Source organism: Otolemur garnettii, unplaced genomic scaffold (assembly GCF_000181295.1).
Source record: "Otolemur garnettii isolate 467f Iridium unplaced genomic scaffold, OtoGar3 scaffold00001, whole genome shotgun sequence".
In the NCBI taxonomy this organism is placed as follows: Eukaryota; Metazoa; Chordata; class Mammalia; order Primates; family Galagidae; genus Otolemur; species Otolemur garnettii.
Window position 1 is genome coordinate 14,744,593 of NW_003852396.1, and position 21,102 is coordinate 14,765,694.

General features: G+C 40.4%; 1 protein-coding gene across 2 annotated transcripts in view; it reads left to right on the plus strand.

The window, feature by feature from the left end:
• The first annotated feature begins 309 nt into the window (after window positions 1–309).
• CTSC (cathepsin C) overlaps window positions 310–21,102 on the plus strand; it is a 41,246-nt gene continuing 20,453 nt past the window's right edge. For both annotated transcript variants that reach the window (XM_012803836.2, XM_023511628.1), the window contains exons 1-2: window positions 310–581; window positions 2,124–2,269. In XM_012803836.2, coding sequence (XP_012659290.1) covers window positions 410–581; window positions 2,124–2,269 — 318 coding nt within the window. In that variant the 5' untranslated portion in view covers window positions 310–409. The remainder of the gene's footprint in view (window positions 582–2,123; window positions 2,270–21,102) is intronic.

The following is a 21,102-nucleotide window of genomic DNA, read 5'->3' on the forward strand; positions in this document are numbered from 1 at the left end:
AGACTGAGGAGGGAAAAACGCAAGAACAAGCGAACTCCTCTTGCTAATCTCTCGTGGCCTTTCCTTACTGCACAGAAACGCAGTAAGGGTGCTTAAGTCCTTGGCCGTACCAAATGTTGCAATCTCCCTTGGCAACATCACCTGTCCCTAGGCTCTCCCCCAGGGGAGAGTCCGGCCGCAGCCAGGTGCGGGGCCGCGCGCCCCGAACCGCCACCTGACGGGCGGAGCTGCCCGACCCCACCCCTGCCTGGCCGTGACCCCGCCCCCGCCTGGCCGTCACCCCGCCCCTGCTGAAGGGTTTCCGGGCTGTGTGGCTATTTCAAGGCGCGCGCCCCTGGATAGCCTCATTCTGGGCTCGCGCGCTCTCGGTTCCCGGTGCTCCCAACCTCTCCTTGGAGCCCCCGCCAGCATGGACCTGAGGTCCCGCACGCCGCTTGCCGCCCTCCTGCTGCTTCTCTCTGTGGTCTGCACTGTGCGCTGCGACACACCTGCAAACTGCACCTATCCTGACCTCCTGGGGACCTGGGTCTTCCAAGTGGGCCCCAGCGGCTCCCAGCGCGACATCAACTGCTCAGTGATGGGTAAGCCGCCGGCAACCCCGGACCTGCTCGCTTTTGCGCGCCTGCCGGACGCCCCTTATCTCGCCTTCCGCCCCTGAGCCCTTCCTCCTGAACCAGCCACCCTTCCCCCCAGGCCAATGCTTGTGGGACATCTTGGAAGGACACAGAATGGGGGACTTTCGGGGGACCTTCTCTCCCACCAGGGCCGCGAAGTTAAAGTTGAGCTGCTGAGAATGTCTCCGTTCACACTTTGACACTTTAGTAGTTATCTCGGGACTTCAGTAACTTTTTAAAGATTAACCACCCCTTAATTTAATTTTTTTTTTTCGTTTAATTTGGAGGAGAGTTGGGAACCGCAGTGTTTTCATTTCCCAGTCCAGTGTGCGAGGCAGAATTTTGTTTATTTAAGTTGTTAAGTTGGTGAAGACGAGCTGGAAGACTCTGGAGAATATAGAAGTTTCTCCTTTGTTGTGGCAAAAAGCCTTTGTGCCCAGTAACGCGGCTACTCTGACGAAACAGAATCTAGTGAGGGGTTGGGGAGAAAAAACAGTCAGAAGAGGCACAAACTTGTGCAGAATGAGTGAAGCTCTCGGCTGTATTTCCTTGTCAGCGGAATTATCCTTAATTTCTTTGTTACTTAATAAAACCCAATTTAGCGAACTCCCTATCACCGTATACCTACCATCTTGTAATGCTGGGCATTCTAACATTTATTCTTTTAAAAATTGAGTTTGAATGTTGGTGCAGAAGTAGATTAGAATTTGCACGGTTCTGTCTCTTGCAATCCGTCAGGTCAGAGCATTAATCTGAAATATGGAAAAACTGTCCAAAGTGTCAAACTCAGCAGATGGACACAGCTGAACCCCTTTCAGGCAGCAGCCCTCTGCCTAGAAAACTATCTTTGGCCTTTATCCAGTAATTAAAGACGTCCATCCATCTGAGCCCCTTTCTTCCAAAGTTTAAATGTTTCATTTTTATGAGCACAAATTTGTTTTGTGGGGTAGAAACCTCCAGGTTGCTGAGTATTTTGGAAAGATTCAGATTCTGGGGTTCTTAACTCTAGAGCCATTGAGGAGAAAGGTACCTCGCTTCTGAATAGATTATTTCCTGTCTCCTACTGGGCTTAACATATTGTCCTTCTTGAGATCCCATAGCCAGTCTTCTTATCTCCATGTCACCATCTCTTTTATTCTTATCACTCTCATTTTTTGACGACCAGTTTGTCTTCTTCCTGTCTCTACCTGTAATTTTCCACACCCTCCACTTCCCCATTTTCATCAGTACTTGAATGCTATGGGAAGGCAGGAGCTGTTCTTTTGGGGCTCTGCCAGCCCCCTGAGTGCATGGCATGTCTGTCTTTGGGAACCCTCACTGTCCTGTCTTGCCTGAGACCCCTTTGGGATTATACAGAGGCAAAATGATGGAGACTGATTTCTTCACAAGGCAGACTGTGGGCCCACGTTAGGTAGCATGAAAGGAAAGCAACTCAGTTTCAATAGTATCATTGAAATTGGGGGGTTCTTGCCCCCATTGAAATTCAAATAATTTTTCTTTTTTCTTTAGGACCACAAGAAAAAAAAGTAGTGGTTCACCTTCGGAAGCTGGATACAGCACATGATGACCTTGGCAATTCCGGCCATTTCACCATCATTTACAACCAAGGCTTTGAGATCGTATTGAATGACTACAAGTGGTTTGCCTTTTTTAAGGTTAGTTTTGGCGGAAAACCCATTTATGTTTTTAGTAATTTGATATCTGAAGTCTATGCTGATTAGGAGAGCCTCAGAATTTTACTTGTAGATTAAGAAGGTAACCAGCATTGACACCACTCTTCCAAAGAGAAGTTAGATGGTATAATTTTGCTGCATTATTTATAATTATGATTTTAGTAGGTTTAAAAAACATACCTGGATCTATATTTGAATTTACATTTGGTAAGTATTAATACATTTTCAATTTATTTTCTTTATTATTACACCTTTATTTCTAAACGTTTCCATACTCTAGGAAAGAGAAGATTATATATTTTGGGTTCTTTTTTTAATGGTTATTATTCTAACCTTATAATTGCCTGCTGGCTCTGGAAGATCAGCTTAAATAACTCATTGAAGTAATGTACTAAACATATTAAAATAAATAATTTATTTGACTAAGAGAGAGAACATAGGAGTTACTCCTTGTGGTGATTAAAAGGTGGCCCAGTTGGTCCAACTTGTTTCCTTCCCTCACTAGCACAAATGGGTGTCCATTCTTACATTATAATACACTGCTTCTAATTGCAGATGCACTGTGGGTTAAAATAGTTGAGCACAGATTGCAATCCATCCCGTTTGTTCTTCTGCGCTTGGAGCTTATCCTGTTCCAAGTTTCAAATCGTTCAAGTAAATTGAACCCCAAAACATTAAACTAGCTGTTTTTCATTATACATACAGTGTAAAGATTTTTCCTTTCCATGGGAAATGGTTTACAGGCTTTACAACATGTGGTAATAGTTGGCCAATTTTAGGACTTTATGGGAATGTGAGGAATGAGTCTGTTAAAGATGATAAAAGGCAAAACACCAATAAAGGCCCAAACTTATAAATTTGTTATGATTTCTGGTTTATCTCCAAGATTCGGCATTCCATCCAAGCCAGCCTTATTCCTTGGATGAATAACTTCTACAGATTTTTTTTTAACAAGGACCTCTCTTTAAAATGAAAAGAGAAAAAGAGAAGTAAAAAACTGGGTGAGTTGTTCTGATATTCAGCTTGTGGATACCAGTCTGTCCCTTCCATGTTGGTTGATGGTGGCCACTAGTCCATTAGTTCAAGCCCGTGCTTAACCAGATGTTAACTTTTTTTTTTTTTTAATTCTGACAGGATAGAGATTATTGACAGGGAGAAAGATTGATAAGCATGACAAGCAAAAGAGGGCAAAGTAAAATGAGAGAAAACAGAACCTCTGGCAGTGGGGCTGTGGGGATACAAGTGGGAAGCCCCCCCAGCTGTTCACTTTTTAATATTCCCGCGCACTATATATTTTTATAAGTAAATACATAAAAATTATCGATTCTAAAAATTGTATTAAACTTGAAAATAATTCTTGGTTTGTGTATTGATGAACCTAGGCCTTGTCAAACCTCTTACAATTCCTTTCCCACAGCATTTCCAAGGTTAATTCCCTCAAATTATGAATCAATTGCCTTTGGAATTGATGCATAAAAGAGAGATAGTCAAGGCAGTTATTACCATGTACCCTGAACCTTGTGCATCATTTCCTATCCTTGTCATCATGATCTTTTTTTCTCTTCCTCTGTCTCTTGTTTGAAGCATGATACACACTGTTGATATTCATTAAATATTAAACATGAATGGACGAAGTGGGATTCACTTAGGAAATAGATTGAATAAATTACTAATTTCAGTAGGAGAGGGGGAGTAGTATATAAATAAGTAAATAATTTACACATTTGTCTTAGAAAACTTTTCATGCTTTAATTCTGCAGAATTGGAGACACTGATGGGGAAACGTCTAAAATCATCTTTTAATTACCAGAGACATAATAATCAGATACAGACAAGGACAGTTTTCTTCTTCTAATACATGTTCATCAGTTTGTTCTCAGCTTAAACAGCATCCAGAGCTGGTGGGGATAGAAAAAACCCTTGGCAACAGGGGGAAGGGTTGATGGCTGAATATACACAGTCCCTGGATTGCAATTGAGATAGTTTCTGTGGTTTTGTTCTTAAGTTGAATTTGCATGTGAGTTGAAAGAGGTACATTTACCTAATACCTTTATAGCCTCTGTTCATAAGTATGAGCTGTAAAGTCAGATGTTTGTATCTAGGAGATTGCCTATAATTGGAACACTTTTTCTTATTAGTCATATTAGGTGAATAGAAAGGCTTTTTTTTTTCTTTTTTTTTCTTGAGGCAGAGTTTTACTCTCTTGTTTTGGGTAGAGTGCAGTGGGGTCATCATAGCTCTGTGCCCCCTCAAATTCTGAACTCCAGTGATCCTCCTGTTTCAGCCTCCTAAGTAACTGTACCATGCCTGATTAAGCTTTTTTTTTGTTTATTTGTTTTGTTTTGTTTTTTGTGCTTTTTAAACACAAGGTCTTTTACTCTTGCCCAGTCTGGTCTCTTAACTTAGGCCAGTCTTCCCACCTGGGCCTAAGACACTTGTTTTTATTTTATTTTATTTTTAAATTTTAATTAAAAAATGTTTTCCTAGGTTCATAATTTATTGTACAAATTGAGTATCACATGATGAGATGATATGTGCTTCTCCAGGCGTGGGAATTTAATAGATGAGATACAGTTTAGAATCCATTTACATTGTTTTCACAGCTAGAGTTTTTTAGACCTTAAAGCATAAGATCACCGAAGCACTGCCTCTATACCTGGCCAGTATGCAGTTCATGCTACCTGTGAGAGTATAAGAGTTAAAATATTTTTTAAGACCAGTGAACTGAAATTGGTCATCTGTTTTTGGACCTGCCATGATTCCAGTCTTGCCAAACCCACAGATGTCAGAGCCAGTGTCTTTCAGCGGCAGCATCCACAGCCACCTTTTGCCTCAGCTGGAAGGAGATACTTGTTTTTAAAATTTAATGTAAATATTTCCAGAAAAACATATTTTGCAAAGTGTAAAATTCTATGTTATTTTAGTAAATGCATCTGCAAGAGTGATGGGAAGCAAAACTTTAAAAATGTAAGAAAAGTGGTAGGCTGGAGTTGACTTCAGATAATGAGAAAGTCAGCCACTTTTGGTGACATGCGTTAACACCCAAAGTTTGACAGTTTTACCACAAGCATCAGGGTATTTCCTACAGTATACTGGGGAAACCATTCTAGGAAGGGTTTTCTCAAGAAAAGTCCTATTTAAAGCATCTGAGAATATTTCCTACATGCTTCAAGTATCTTTTAAAACATAATTTTTTTAAAAAAATGAGAAATCCTCAAACTAAGTAACATTTGCCCTTCAATTTTAAGTGTCCTATGTAAACTGCAGCATAGTCTATTCAACCTATTGCCGTTGTAGAAATATCTGATAAGGTTTTGCCATGTACACCGTCCATCTCTATTCTATGCATTGTTATCCTTCACATCAATCAGATTTCTGGATCTCTCTGATCACTCATACTGGATCTAACACTTGCTTCCTTTGCTGCCTTCAGATATGCTTTCATCAGATTGTTCCTTATTATTGTTCTTGCTGCTAATGTTTGCTAAGTAGTTGGTAAATACATGCATGGTATTTGTGATATTACGATAAAAATGTGTTTTTGTCTGTGGTTCCTGGCTTCCAACTCTCATAGCTCTTGTTAGCAGTAAACAATAATTTCCCTCCTTTCACCTGCCCACAGCAGGACTCTAATCTGAATGTGGCTTATAATCCCCTCATTCCAGTGAAGGTCTTGCCCCATTCCCTGGAAGGAGGAATTGTGTGCACAGAGAAGCCAGGAAGACAGCTCTTCAATCATGCCTAGCTGATGCAGTCTTGATAAAGGGCCTGAGAACACGGGGAGCTGAACACAGGGGGGGGCCTTCAGAAAGGTGAACAGAATTCATCCATTGGGAGGATGAGACACCCCAACTCTACAGGGGTAGAACGTCCTGTGCTTGGGACCCTTCCAGACTTTACTCTGTATCTCTTCATCTGGCTATTTATTTTTGTCTTTTAAAATATCCTTTGTAATAAATTGATACACATAAGTGTTTCCCTGAGCTCTGTGAGCCCCTCAAGATCATGGGAACCCTAAGTCAGTGCTCTGGAGGTCTGGACTTGAGATTGGTATTTGAAGGGGTCATTGACACAGTCTTTGGGACTGAGCCCTCACCCTGTGGAGTCTAATGCTGTCCTCAGGTGGAAAGTGCTGGAACTGAATTGCAGGACACCCACCTGGTGTCTGTTCCAGAATTCCTTGCTTGCTTGCTGGTGGGAAGAAATCCCCAGATATCGTGTGCTGGGTTTCCACACCTTGGGATCCTTTCAGGCTCCTGCTGTACCTTCTGCTCCTGTAAGCACCCTATAGCTCAAGAGACAAACCACTTCCTCTTCGTTCTCTGCATTCCAGCTCAATCAGTGTTAATACCACTTCTATTGCTAGGAACTTGCTCTATTAAATTCTGCTTATTCAGGCCTTATCTGAAAGATAAGCATTTTTTTATCATTTATTAATTTCTACTTATTCAGGTCTCATCTGAACGATAAGTATTTTTCATGAGTTGAGGGTTTCCTAAGTCCTTTTTTTACTTGGTTTTAACTGCTTGAGAAATGGAGGGGAGAGTAGGGATAATTTAACTTTTTTTTTTTTTTTTTTTTTTTTTTGCTTTTGACTTATGCTTGGAAGGAAATAAACTTTGATACGGAAAGTTTTTGCTTAGTTTGAGTTGGCCAGGAACATTAGGAATATATTTTTAAAAGATATTTTTTCCCCACTCATTTTCCTCCAGGCATTTGTTATCTGAACACTTTATAGGAGTTATAGGCTAACATCCATTTAGGAACCACTAGGAAGGGTACCTAAGTATTTAGAGCACCTTATGTAAAACAATAAAGAGTAATTATGCCTGTGGCAAAATGGAAATTTTCTTAGAGACATTCAAAGTTAAATTTCTGTTAAAAAACTTAGCTGGCCAAAACAAAAGAGGGTACAATCTACATGCCCTGCCATGTGTCTAAGACTATCATATTTTAATGGCATTTTCCTTTTGGTTATACTTGGCACATGCCAGCAAATTTGTACCTCTTAAAAGTACCTGTAGCCAACCTCTGAAATAAATATATGCAGTACTATAAAAATGCCTAATTATGCCTGAGTTTATGTGATGGGTGGGTGAGTTTGTCTTCTTTACATGCCTTTGTGGTTTGCTCTGTGTGTGTGTGTGATGAACACATAAAGCTCCTCTGTGTAGCATCCTCCCCCACACTGCTCCCAGGAAGGAAGTCATGTGCAACACACAAAGCTCAAAAGAATGGCCTGTAGTCAAATAGGCTTTCTAACCTTTTACTGTTTCTCATTTCACTTTCTCTGAAGCAATAAAAGCAACTAGAAGAGGGAGCAGTGGAGAACGTAGTTACACTTGGATTCTATTTTGAAGTTAAGACACTCAAGGGCTGAGAAAATACATGAAGGGAAATAGACTTGTTATGGCTGAAAATTCTATTTGGCAATAGTCAATCAAATCTTGTTGATTTCTAATTGAGCTCTTGTTTGGGGCCCTCCTATCTTAATGGAACTCTAAGTTAAACAGCACTACCATAGGGACTTCTAAAGCAAGTTGCTACTTAGAATAAGAGCAGTATGCTGAGAAATCTATACTGGAGGGTTTAATTGCACGTTTTGTATGATAGTGATTTATAAATTTCAAGCTTATCACAACCGCCAGAAATGTCAATTGTATTTCTACAGTAAAGGATCTGAGAATATTGTGCCTTTATTCCACTATGCCTTCTGGGTTCATTTTTAACACATAACAACTTTAGAAAACTTGTTAGATGAGTATACTTTTTTCTTTCTTTCCTTTTTTTTTTTTTTTTTTTAAGAGACAGAGTCTCATTTTATCACCCTCAGTAGAGTACTGTGGTGTCATAGCTCACAGCAACCTCCAACTCTTGGGCTTAGGCGATTCTCTTGCCTCAGTCAGCCTCCTGAGTAGCTGGGACTACAGGCATCCACCACAACGCCTGGCTATTTTTTTGTTGCAGTTTGGCTGGGGCCAGGTTCAAACCCACCACCCTCGGTACATGGGGCTGGGGCCCTACCCACGGAGCCACAGGTACCACCCAACATGAGTATACTTTTAAAAGTACAGGTCCGATACATCAAGCTCAAGTTTTGTCCTTTTTAAAAAAACAAGTTGGGGTTAACTGGGCATTGTGGCGGGCACCTGTAGTCCCAGCTACTTGGAAGGCTAAGGTAGGAGAATTGCTTAAGTCCAAAAGTCTGAGGTTGCTGTGAGCTGTGATTCCACAGCACTCTCAGGTGACAGCTTGAGACTCTGTCTCAAGAAAAATGAAACAACTTGGGGAATACTGTAAGATTATTTTAATTGAGGAACCGTATCAGAAGTTTAGTGCTTACTACATGCCTATTTTATCTTTCATGATATGCTTAATAACAACATAATGACTCAGTTTACCATTGTAAACTCTTTGTAGGATGTCACTGATTTTATCAGTCAGTTGTTCATGCAGCTGGGAACTGTGGGGATGTATGATTTGCCACATCTGAGGAACAAACTGGGTGAGCTTCGTTGAAATACTTCTAACTTCCTTATTAAAAGCAAGCTTCTTCCTCCCTGGTGGCTTATGCAAATTAATTTGTATTCATCAGAGAAAGGAATACTGGAGACATGGTTTTTTATGGCTACCTCGCTTGAGCTTGCTTATCTGCTATTTCTAAGTTGCCTGCACTGTTTTATGTGAGGGATTTTTTCCATGTTAGTATTATTTTCTGTTTGCACATGTCAATTTAGCTTTCCTCAGAATGATACTCGTGACCTAGGCAGACAGGAATCCCAAAAGGTAAAGACCTGGTTAAGGAAAAGGTTGGCCCAAGTTCATTTCACACTCTTCAAGTAGCTATACTGCTTCAGGTTGCTTATTTTCCCAGAAAGACTCCCTCAAGAGGGGACCATGTGAGGCCACAGCGTTTTATGTCCATCTTACAGTAGAGAAGGTGGCTCTTTGAGAGAAATTGGCACTGTCACTCCTCTCTCTGAGACATCACCCACCTGTCATAAACTGGCTTCCACTAAGAACATAGACTATTGACTGGGAGGAGGAGAATTTTTTTCACTCTTTACATTCCCCGTCACCTTTTCATAATAGATGTTTAGACCAATAGATTGCTCACACCATAAATTCACATGTCTGAAATTTTGATAGAAAAATAGGTGTTTAGAGAGTAAAGTTGATAGGACTTACCCTTCCTTGCATTTTAATGAGGCGCCCGTCCTTTCCCCCTTTTCTTCCCCCTTTATTTGGCTCTTACATGCTAGAAGTGAGATATGAAAAAGGGAACCAGGAACCAGTGTTGAAAGCACCAGAGGCTTGTTTTATATCAGCATTTCCCAAGCTTATAGTAGACCAGCAGTGGCCCACAGGTTCACATATGGCAGCTGGGAACTACAACAGCAGTGGAGTCATTTTATCTCTAGAGATTGTTCCAGACAGCCACTGATAAGAGAATCAGAGAGAACATAAGAGCCAGAATAAGAAGAAACTGCTTCTTTCTGGTAGTTGAATGAGTGTCAGTTGTGTTAAACAGTTTTACTTCAGAATTTCTCAGGATCATTACTATATTGTATGGTAGCTTAGAAGGAAGATATAATAAGAAACTTTTCCAAAATAAGTTCACCACTTTTTTCTCCCCACAAAAAATAAAGTGCTCTCAGAATGCAGTCTGTGAAATTCTGTCTTTAACCTTTTCTCTCTTCCTCCAGGTTAGGGAGGCACGCATGCCCCCAAGTAGAAAAGATAAACCCTAATATTTGTTCTATAAAAGGCATGAATAGCCTAGGACCTGGGGTCCTAGACACGGATCCAGGTATCAGTAAATCTCCATTTAGATTTTGTAAGGTATGTGTATGAATGCATCTAAGTTGCTCAAATGTAGCTTGTAGACTGCTTCTTAATTATATTTCAAAACTGAATTAGGTTTATCCAGTGCGGTTACTCTCCGAAGCTTGTGCTTTATAAGCATGTTGGTTGCATGTGCAGTACGTATTGGCTTAAGCAGTCAGCTTGAGAATGGCATCTTTTGTGAATGTCTTAACTCGCATTAAAAATATGCCAGATCTTAAATATTAATCGCGGTATTTTTTACTTAAAGTGATATTGTTAAGTATTATTAAGAGACAGTATGATGCTTTGGGGCTTATAATGCTAGTTTTTATTGCCTTGTGGTTATTAAATAGGGGCTTTTTTTAAAACCACAGCCAAGAAAAAACTTTGAGGCTAAGAGACAGCATCATCCAACAGTGGACCTACCTCTAGCAGCTAGCAGAGGCCTCTAGCAGCTCCTGTGCCTCCTGGAGTCTTAAATTGCATGTAAAATGCAAAGGAGTCCTGGTGACCTACCTCTAAGGCAGCTGCCCTCCCAAAGGAACATTTCCTTGGAAAGCAATGACCACCAGTATGGAATGTGAACAGCCAGAGTCTACACAGGAAAAGGACAAACAGTCTGGAAGAGACGAAGTCCAGGTGGCTTTTTAATAAAAAGGAACAATATACAACATGTTGAGATTTTTTCTTCTTGAAACCTCTTCTGTTGAAGAAATGACTCTTCTAAACTGATAGGATTTGAATTTTGCGTTTTGTTATATTCACAGTATAGATTTTGTTCACAGCTCAGCTATCTCTGAGTATCTTCTCTTTCTCTAATACCTTGAGGAACTCCAGAACTTATTGTAAGAAGGAAATAAGACCTTAGGATCTCTTGAGATGCATGGGTGTAAGTTATTGGAGGGAAGATGGTCCTATGGAGGATGTGTTTAAAGAAAGGGAAAAAAGGCCTGGATGTGGTGGCTCACGCCTATAATCCCAGCACTGTGGGAGGCCAAGGCCAGTAGATTGCCTGAGCTTAAGGGTTTGAGACCAGCCTGAGCCAGAGTGAGACCCCCGCATCTCTAAAAATAGCCAGGCTCTGTGGTGGGCACCTGTAGTCCCAGCTACTTGAAAGGCTGAGGCAAGATAATTGCTAAAGCCCAAGAGTTTGAGGTTGTTGTGAGCTGTGACACCATGGTACTCTATCAAGGGCTACAAAGTAAAACTCTTGTCTCAAAAGAAAAAAAAAAAGTGGGGGTGGGGGGACAGGCTTTTTCAGAAAAACCAGACTGCTACAGAGTTGTCCTTCTTCAGACTGTGGACCTACAGTGCCTGTGGCCAGAAAGGTGGTATAGTTTGTATATTTCTTTTGTTGTCCTTTTTTGATGAGGTGCCAGTCTTGTGCTAAGTTGACATACTATAAGTTAGAAAAATCCTCTAAAATAGATATTACTAATCTCATTTTATAGCTAGAGAAAATTAGTCTCTTACAATGCTTAAGCTCATATATAGCTTTGAACTATAAATGCTAAACCTAGTCTTTGATGCCTGAAGACTTCCCTGGAGTCCAAAGAGCGAAAGAAAAGCCATTTCATAAAGAAGAAAATGGTAGTTAGAGTCAATTTGGGTAGATTTCCTGGTTGATTCCAGTCCGTGGGCGTCATGAGTATCAGTTTAATGGACTCTATGTACTGCGTTGGCTCTTGTTGAAGTCTTATAAGAAGAATTGCCTTGAGGCTTAGGTTTCCTTACCAGTTGGGCTGCTTTCTTGCCTGAAGGAGGATTCTTTCATTCAAGATAAAAACTTACCTTCTCCTTCCCTTGGTAGTCTTGAAAATTGGAAACTGAGCTTTGTAAACTTCAAATTATTCTTTCCAAATTTACTTCCCTTAATTACACTGTTGCTCACAGCGATTCCTTTTAATTTTTTGCTGCAAAATAATGGGCTGTTTTCCTTCTCACTTGGTTTAAAGTTGATTTCTATCCACATTGGTAAACCTGAAATGTGGAGTGACACCTAATTCATATTATCTGGGAAGATTTTTCTCCTGCATCTGTGCTTGAATAGAAGAATCTTTCTCTAGATAGTAGTTTGATATCATCACTTTATGGATTCAGATGATTTTTTACACCGTCTGAGAGGTTCTGTTCCAGTAAGAAATACGTCTTAAAAATGAAGTAACAGTAAGAAGACTGCTCTTGCCTGGATACTATTTTTCCAACCCGCCTCTGGAACTGATAAATGCTTCATCACTCGGGACATTGTGGCCACCTCGCTGTGAGCCCTCCCTGTCTGTCTTCATCAATGGGAAAACTGTCTTTACCTTGGTTCCTGTTGCACTTTGTAGGTGTCTCTGGTTTCATACTATGTTATAATGGTGTGATTTGATAGCTCATTTTCATCTTCTTCCAGACTGAAAATCTGAAATTTTCTCTGTATATTTTCATTACCTAATGCACTTAGAACTTTGTAGGTGCTTAGAAAATGAACCACACGTCTTGTCTTCTTGAAGGTTTTTCCCCAGTAATGCTAGCTTACAAGGTTAGTTACAGGATTTTTGAAACATAAACCAGGTTTTGGGTGTGCCTTGAAATTTTTAAAGATCATTCATCAAATTCCTTGTGAAAGAAGTTTAAGGCACAGTCTAAGTGTTTTTTTTTGTTTGTTTGTTTTTTTCTTTGAGACAGAGCCTCAGGCTATCACTCTGGGTAGAGTGCTATAGTATCACAGCTCACAGCAACCTCCAACTCCTGGACTTACGCTATTCTCTTGCCTCAGCCTCCCAAGTAGCTGGACTACAGGCCCCACCACAACGCTGGCTATTTTTTGGTTGTAGTTGTCATTGTTGGTTGGCAGGCCCAGGCTGGATTCGAACCTGCCAGCTTTGGTGTATGTGTCTGGTGCCTTAGCCGTTTGAGCTACAGGCACCAAGCCAGTGAATGTGGTCTTATTTTTACTCTTTTTTTTTGATCAACATAATTTAAGTGCTCTGTGGAAGTTTAACTATAAGTTCAAGTGTGCCATGAGATAAAAAAGGTTGAAAAACACTGCTCTAGGGTCTTAAAAGGGTTGCATATTTTCAAGCTGGTTTTGAGGATGTAAATACAGCCAAAGCAAACAACGTTAAAAAAATGTATTTAATGTGGAGTTAAAAAAATTATTTAAAAAGTTTGTTTCTCTGAGCAAGTTTGTATTAATGTGTTTTGATTATGGAAGAGAAGATTTATGGGGCACAGAATTGCAGACGTATGTGTTAGACGGTGCTGCAGAATAATAAATAGTGCTTCGCATTCGGTCATAATTGCCTGTTAGTTTTCTTTCTTGTTTTTAAACTCCATTAGAGCAGGAGTATTATAATACTATAATTATATAATATTATATAATTATATTACATTAACCATTTTATTCCCTATGTCTAGTATAATATGTGACAAATAATAGGCTTCTAATAAATATTTCTGAAAGAAAGAAAATTGAATAATATATCATTGTGGTGGTGTTTTATTGATGTGCTTTGGAACTGTTGTTGCCTTTGTGTCCTTCATCCTTAGAGGCTGTGGTGGACCCTGAAACTATATTTGCTGAACGACTTAATGGAAAAGAGATTAGACATTTAAATTTTCTTCTGTTTGTTTATTTATGTTTTAATCTAGTGTGAACCTATAGAGACCAAGGTAGGGCTCAAAGTTAAAAATAATAAAATTCTACCTTTTAGACCTACTAAAAATGAAATTAGCTGTCAAGTGTTGTGACTGCAATGGTTCCCCAAAGCCTGGAGAACCAAGACTTTGAAGTGGTCTGGCATGATGCAGGGTGTGCCCCACCTCTGTTAAATGTAATGAGGAGCACAGCCAGGGAGTGGATTGGAGCAGCAGTCCCCAGCCTTTTTGGTATCAGAGACTGGTTTCCTAGAAGATAGTTTTTCCATGGGCCGGGGTGTAGGGTAGGTCAGGGGGAGGGATAGTTTGGGGATGATTCAAGCACATTACTTTTATTGCATACTTTGTTTCTATTGTTACTTTTTTGTGTAATGAAATATGTGACTCACCATAATGCAGAATCAGTGGGAGGCCACCTCAGCTCCCCCTCAGATCAGCAGGCAGGAGATTCTCATAAGGAGTGCACAGCCTTGATCTCCCACATGCACAGTGTATGGTGAGGTCGTCTCTCCTGTGAGAATCTAATGCACTGCTGATGTGACAGGAGGCTGAGCTCAGGTGGTGATGCTCGCGATGAGCTGCTGTTAATACACATGCGGCTTCGCTCCCTCTCCTGAAGGTTGGGGACCGCAGGGTTAGATGAACATGAGATTTCTTCCAATTTCACAATTCAGAGTTTATGAGTGAGTCATGAGCCAGGGACTTTGACTACTTTGCTGAGTGGCAATTTGCTATTTATTTAGCTAATTCTGGAATGAACTGGGTATCTTTTCAGCACTAGGAATAATCCAATTTATGACCCTTTTTTTCCACATGTAAATCTAACTACTGATTCTGATAGTAAAATGCTGTAAGTTATTTGGTTGCAACTACTTTTGAAATTAATTAAAATTCATCTTTTAAAATAAATGGTTCAGTATAGTTAGTAGGCACAAAAGTAGAGCTAATCCTTGGAAGTGATAAAGGGAAGTTGGTTTCTTTCAGAGGAAAAATGTACTCTTGGGTGAGTTTGGCAAAATAACCAATTCAGAAAAAGTTGCCTGGTTCTATTTGGTTGTCATCTAATGGCTGGAACTCCCACTGTGGACAAGAGAGCAAATGGAAGTACGTAGATATCTACAGTAAACAAAAGGCAAAATGGAATAAACATTTTTTTTGTTTGTTTGTTTACTTTCTGAGTCAGAGTCTCACTCTGTTGCTCCAGGGTAGTGTGTCAGGCACAGCAACTTCAGATTCTTGGGTTCAAGCATCTTCCTGTTTCAGCCTTCAAATAGCTGAGACTACAACCTGTCCAATTTTTGTATTTTTAGTAGAGACAGGGTCTTCTTGCTCAGACTGGTCTTGTACTTCTGAGCTCAAGGGATCCTCTCGCCTTAGCCTCCCAGAGTGCCAGGTTTACAGGCATGAGCCAACTCTCCTGGCCAGCATTCTTTGTTTCTTAACATTGAATATCTCCAATTCATCTTGCATAGATTTATTATTAAATCAGTCACCTCTGTGCACAGTACTCTAGAAGGGCAAACCATCTTTTTTTTTTTGTTTGAGACAGACCCTCAAGCTGTCCCCCTGGGTAGAGTGCTGTGGCATCACAGCTCACAGCAACCTCCCAGCTCCTGGGCTCAAACAAGTCTCCTGCTTCAGCCTCCCAAGTAGCTGGGACCCCAGGCGCCCGCCACAACACCCAGCTATTTTTTGGTTGCAGCCATCATTGTTGTTTGGCGGGCCTGGGCTGGATTCAAACCCACCACCTTAGGTGTATGTGGTGGCACCTTAGCCACTTGAGCCACAGGCGCCAAGCCGGGGCAAATCATCTTGATGCTTTAGACTGAGATGTCTAAATTTCTTAATGTATTCCAAGATGCATACATATACATTTTCAAAAATTATATACATCTATCACTATCTTTATTATAAAACATGGAATATTACATAATTAGGTAAACACTATTTGATTTTTTTGTTATTGTTCCTACCAAAATATTTCATGACATCACTTGAAAACAAGGTAAAATATGCTTTATTATTTTGATTTTGTTGCCAAAAGCAATGTGACAATGTCTGTTACTGATAGGCAATTTTTGTGACTATGAATCTTCAACATTTGGAAACAAAGTTTTCTGATGTGTTTTAAAAACTTGAAGAATTTTAGTGGGTTTTGACACTTTTTTGTTACAAGTATGAAAGTATCATAGCTTTAGGAGAGTTAGAAGAATTACTGATTGGTATTACAGATGATAATTTAGTAGATACATTTGCACTAAAACTTTTGTTTATTGATGAATAGGATTAAAAAGCAAATACCACGTTTCAAACATCTGTTTTCAAAAACTTTGTTTTAACATCTGACAAAACTACACTAAGAAGATGTAAGCTTTGCCATTTCCTTATGTTTGCATCATTAGCATTTGCAAATCTTCATTTCTTTGCAAATATATTTTAAGCTACTTGTTCATTTTGTGAGGGTTAACCTGATTAAGTCAGATAAGAAGCTTATGTTAGTTTAAGCAGGCACATGGAAAAGGAAATAGGCTGTGTGTTAACCATCTTGTCAGTACTTACAAGCATGTCTGATATTGGAACGGAGTGGGAGCATCAGGGTTGCTTTGTATATTAGATAATAGAAGTTGGTTTTCAATTTTTTTATGACTAGAAGTTACAATGCTTTCTTCCCAATATTCCAATGGATCATTTTCATTTCATTTTCGAACCATAGGACCCAGTGTCAAATGCTACGTTGACAGTGTGGGATATAGGGGTCCTCAAACTTTTTAAACAGGGGGCCAGTTCACTGTCCCTCAGACCCTTGGAGGGCCGGACTGCAGGCCCCAGGACAAGTCGGCTGCTAAGCAGGACAGGCGGTGGTGGCAAAAACACCCAGTGGGCCGCATAAATGTCCTAGGTGGGCTGCATGTGGCCCGCGGGCCGTAGTTTGAGGATGCCTGGAATAGAAGTTCCATGAAGGCATGGATGAAGTCTTAAACGGCTTTCTATCCCCTATGGTAGCAGGTAGTAGTATTTATATTGTCACTTGTTTAGAGTTTTGTAACATTTTAAACTTTTCCAACTGCGGTATTATTATTTTTCACAGTAAACCAGTAAAGTATCAGTTTCTGGTATCGTTCCTGTCATGAGAGGAAGAAACTGAGGCTACCTGGTCGTGACCTGCTAATGATTCCATAGGTGTTAAGTGGCAGAACTGGGATCTAAAGGGAAAGATCTTTTTACTAAACTGCATCTGTTTCCTCGTCAGTGTGTAACATGAAGCGAGTTTTCAGATGTTTGTGAAGTATGTTACTAAGTCAGGAAAAGAGTGGAATGAAGTTTAAGTGACTTTTTTCCCCCTCCTTCCTCTTTAGTGTCAAAATGCAGTCAAGTAAGAGATCCAGGATAAATGACTTAAATTCCAGGTCATCCCTGTGACCAAGCAGCTCTAATTGAAAATTTCTCTAATTAGTGAGAAATTGAAAAAGGGGGATTTTGAGAATGTTTGGCAACTTGATGGTAATTTTGAAGAAGCAAATGGATAATTGTGGAATCATAGTAGTTTTCTAAACTTAAGTGTTAGGGTTTGGAGGTTCTTCAAATTTTGTGAGATTAGCTATTTGTTCCAGTAGAAATTGGCATAAATGAATGGAAACTTAAATTACCCCATCTGTGCAAGGCAGTCTTCTGAGACTGACATTTATATAAATGAAAACCCTTGGGGAAAACAAAATTGGCTATATTTCAAGCTGGGTAGTGTGGTTAAAACTTCAACTTCATAATTGTTGATAATCTCCAAAATCACCTAAGAGGTATTTCACAGTGGCAGGAAAAATGACAAACGTCCCGAGGGCACTGAAATCAAGAGAATACAGAGGGGCAGTGAGTGGTCCCGTCACAGCTGCGCGATTGCCCTCCAGTGATCAGCCCCTGTTTCTGCTGAGCTGTAGTTGCCGTGTGCAGTGCTGTTGCAGTCCTGTCCTGTCCTGTCTTCTATAGTAATTTCCAAATATTTCATAATTAAACAACACATTTCCAAGGTTCTAAAAAAGACCAAATTATTTTTGATCATGAAAACTATAAAATAACAAATAAAGTTTTATTTATTTTTTTGAGACAGAATCTCACTCTGTTGCTCTGCATAGAGTGCTGGCATCATAGCTCACAGCAGGGGTCCTCAAACTTTTTAAACAGGGGGCTAGTTCACTGTCCCTCAGACCGTTGGAGGCCTGGACTGGGGGCCCTGGGACAAGTCAGCTGCTAGGCAGGACAGGCAGTGGCAGCAAAAACACCCGGTGGACCAGATAAATGTCCTAGGAAGGCTACATATGGCCCGCCCATAGTTTGAGGACATCTGGCTCACAGGAACCTCAACACTTGGGCTCAAGCAATACGCTTGCTGCAGCCTACCAGGTAGCTGGGACTATGGGTGCCCACTATAACATCCAGCTGGGTATTCTGTTTCCTAGAGTGCTAGGACTACAGGTGTGAGCCACTGAGCCTAGCTAATAAAATTTTAAAGAGAAATTAATTTAATTAATGTAATATATTAGAAATGGTACATATACAGGGTCTAAGTTAAAACAATAAGAACAAAGTTGTGGTGTTGTAAGTATGTAAGGAAAGAATGTGTCTGACGTAAGAATTATCTGTCTTGATGACTGAAGTAAGCAAACCACATGTTAAGGATGTGCAATTAGAAGGCAGAAGAGACCTTTTGGAACTTCTAGGCCAATCTGAATTTACACATAGGGCAGCAAGTAGGGAGAGGAAAGGAAAACTGGTACTCGGGAGGTAACAGTATGAGTTAGAATTAGGGTCTCTGTGGTAAACAGGCATCCCCACACCTCTACACATTACAAACTTACCCTTTCTCAGTTTCTTGTGTTATTGTAGAAATAGGAGTTAGTATTTGTTCCTTCCCTCTTGTTCACTTACTCATTCAATAATTAGTTACTTCCTAGTGCCAGTTTTCTAGGTAGTTAGTGAACAAAAACTCCAATATTCACAGTGCATATGTTTTTGTGGAAAGAACAACCCAATCAGCTGTTGTGGAAATTAAATGAGTTAGTATACATAAAACACAACCCGTGAGAAGAAATGTATTTTTTTTTTTGAGATAGTCTCACTTTTTTGCCCCTGGTAGAGTACTGTGGCATCATAGCTCACAGCAATGTTCTTGCCCCAGCCTCCCAAGTAGCCAGGACTACAGGTGCCCGCCACAATGCCCAGCTATTTCTTAGAGATTGGGTCTCACTCTTTCTCAGGCTGGTCTGGAACTTCTCAGCTCGAAGGATACATCTGCCTTCCTCCCAGAGTGTTATGATTACAGTGAACTACCCACCCAGCCTGATCCTTTTTTTTTTGGTAGAGGATGATGTGGTTCAAGCAATGACCTTTGTCACCTGTGAACTTAGGTTTGAATCTTGTCTTCTCCATTTAACTTTGCCAAGCTGCTTTTACTTTATTAGAAGAATAATGACAGGTGGAAAACAATACAGGTGGAAGTCCTTTGGGCTGTAAGCCCTTCTTGTGTAGTTTCTGGATACCTCCCCTCGGTATTTGTAGTCATTGTTCACCGCTCCAGCTCTCTATGGGAAGACAACTTGTATGGAGAAATGCTGTGTGGTACTGGGAAGAATGCTTGGTCTGGGAGCCCTTGGTTATAAATTCTGTTCAGCTATCTACTTAGTCTCTTTTTTTTTGGTCCGGAGACTATGTTATTTCTGTGTACTCTTGAACCTTGAGGATTGTGAGTAATCTGTATAATATTTATAAAGTATGAAGTTTCTGCTATTGTGGAACAAAAGTGCCATAGATGGTATATAAGTGAATGAGTGTCCTGTGTTCTAGTAAACCATATTTATAGGGTGGTGCCTATAGCTCAGTGAGTAGGGCGCCGGTCCCATACACCGAGAGTGACATGTTTAAACCCGGCCCCAGCCAAACTGCAACAACAACAAAAATAGCCGGGCATAGTGCTGGAAGCCTGTAGTTCCAGCTACTCAGGAGGCTGAGGCAAGAGAACTGCCTAAGCCCAGGAGTTGGAGGTTGCTGTGAGCTGTGTGACGCCACGGCACTCTACGGAGGGCAATAAAGTAAGACTATAAAAAACAAACAAACAAACAAAACCTCCTATTTACAGAAGCAGGCAGCTTTCTCCAGCTTAGTTTGCTCACCCCTTTCTTATAGATCACATGTTTATCAGGCAAAATGTTAACATAATAGTTTTTAATGTAATTTACTTAAAACTTTGGATATTTGAATTTTTTAGGGCATTCTTTTGTTTTTAACATTTCTGCTATCCTGCAACAAGTGTCTTCCTGTGTATAGTACTGCGTGGGGGTACAGTTTCTGTAAGGTAGCTCTTACAACACTGTCAAACTGCTTTTTAAGCCAGCAAGGCAGGAGGGAGGCCTTGCTCCACCCAGCCTGTCTCCCTAGCGTGCAATAGAAGAAAGCATGTAATTAAAAGCCCGTACCAAAGAAAAACACAAAATATATCTCTAAGGGTATGGTTTGTATTCTGTGAAATTTGACTTATAAAAACAGAAGTTTTATATAGTTTAATATGATAAAAATAAATTTTACTAACACACATAACACACCCTCTAACATTGAGGCTGAGGAATGTTCTAGGCCTTTGTTTCAGTGTTCCTCATTCTGAGTTGGGGCTTTAGAAGGAACTTGAGCAGTGAGTCAGGTGGACAGATGGGCCGCAGAGTGTCAGGAACCAAGATACAATCAAGGTGTGCATGCATAGCCCTGAGGAACTTACCCTGTGCTGTGCAGCTTAGTCAGTGGTGAATCTCAGGGTTTGCGTCCAGCTCTCTGGGATTCTAAGGCCATATTTTTAACTCTACCCGAAATAATGATTGAACTCAGAGATAATCAAATGTTTAGCTTTAGGTGTGGTTTGGCCACACATTCCTCCAAACATGTCCTGTTTTTCTAAGTATAGTTTTTTGGAACATGGCCTAACTCATTCATTTATGTATTCCTTATGCACTTTTTAGGCTGAGCAGATATGACAGAGGCATTCTTGCCTGCAACCTAAAATATTTACTGTCTGGCCCTTAAAAAAGAAGTTTGCCAACCTCTGCAAACAGGGAAAGTCGGATTTGTTCTAGTATATCAAAAATCTGCAAACTACCACCCATGGGGCCAAAACCGACATTTAACTACTTTTTTTTTTTTTTTTTTGAGACAGAGTCTCACTTTGTCACCCTTGGTAGAATACCTTGGCGACATAGCTCACAGCAACCTCAAACTCTTAGGCTTAAGCGATTTTTCTTGCCTAAGCCTCCCCAGTAGCTGGGAGTACAGGTGCCCACCACAACACTGGGCTATTTAGAGATGAGGTC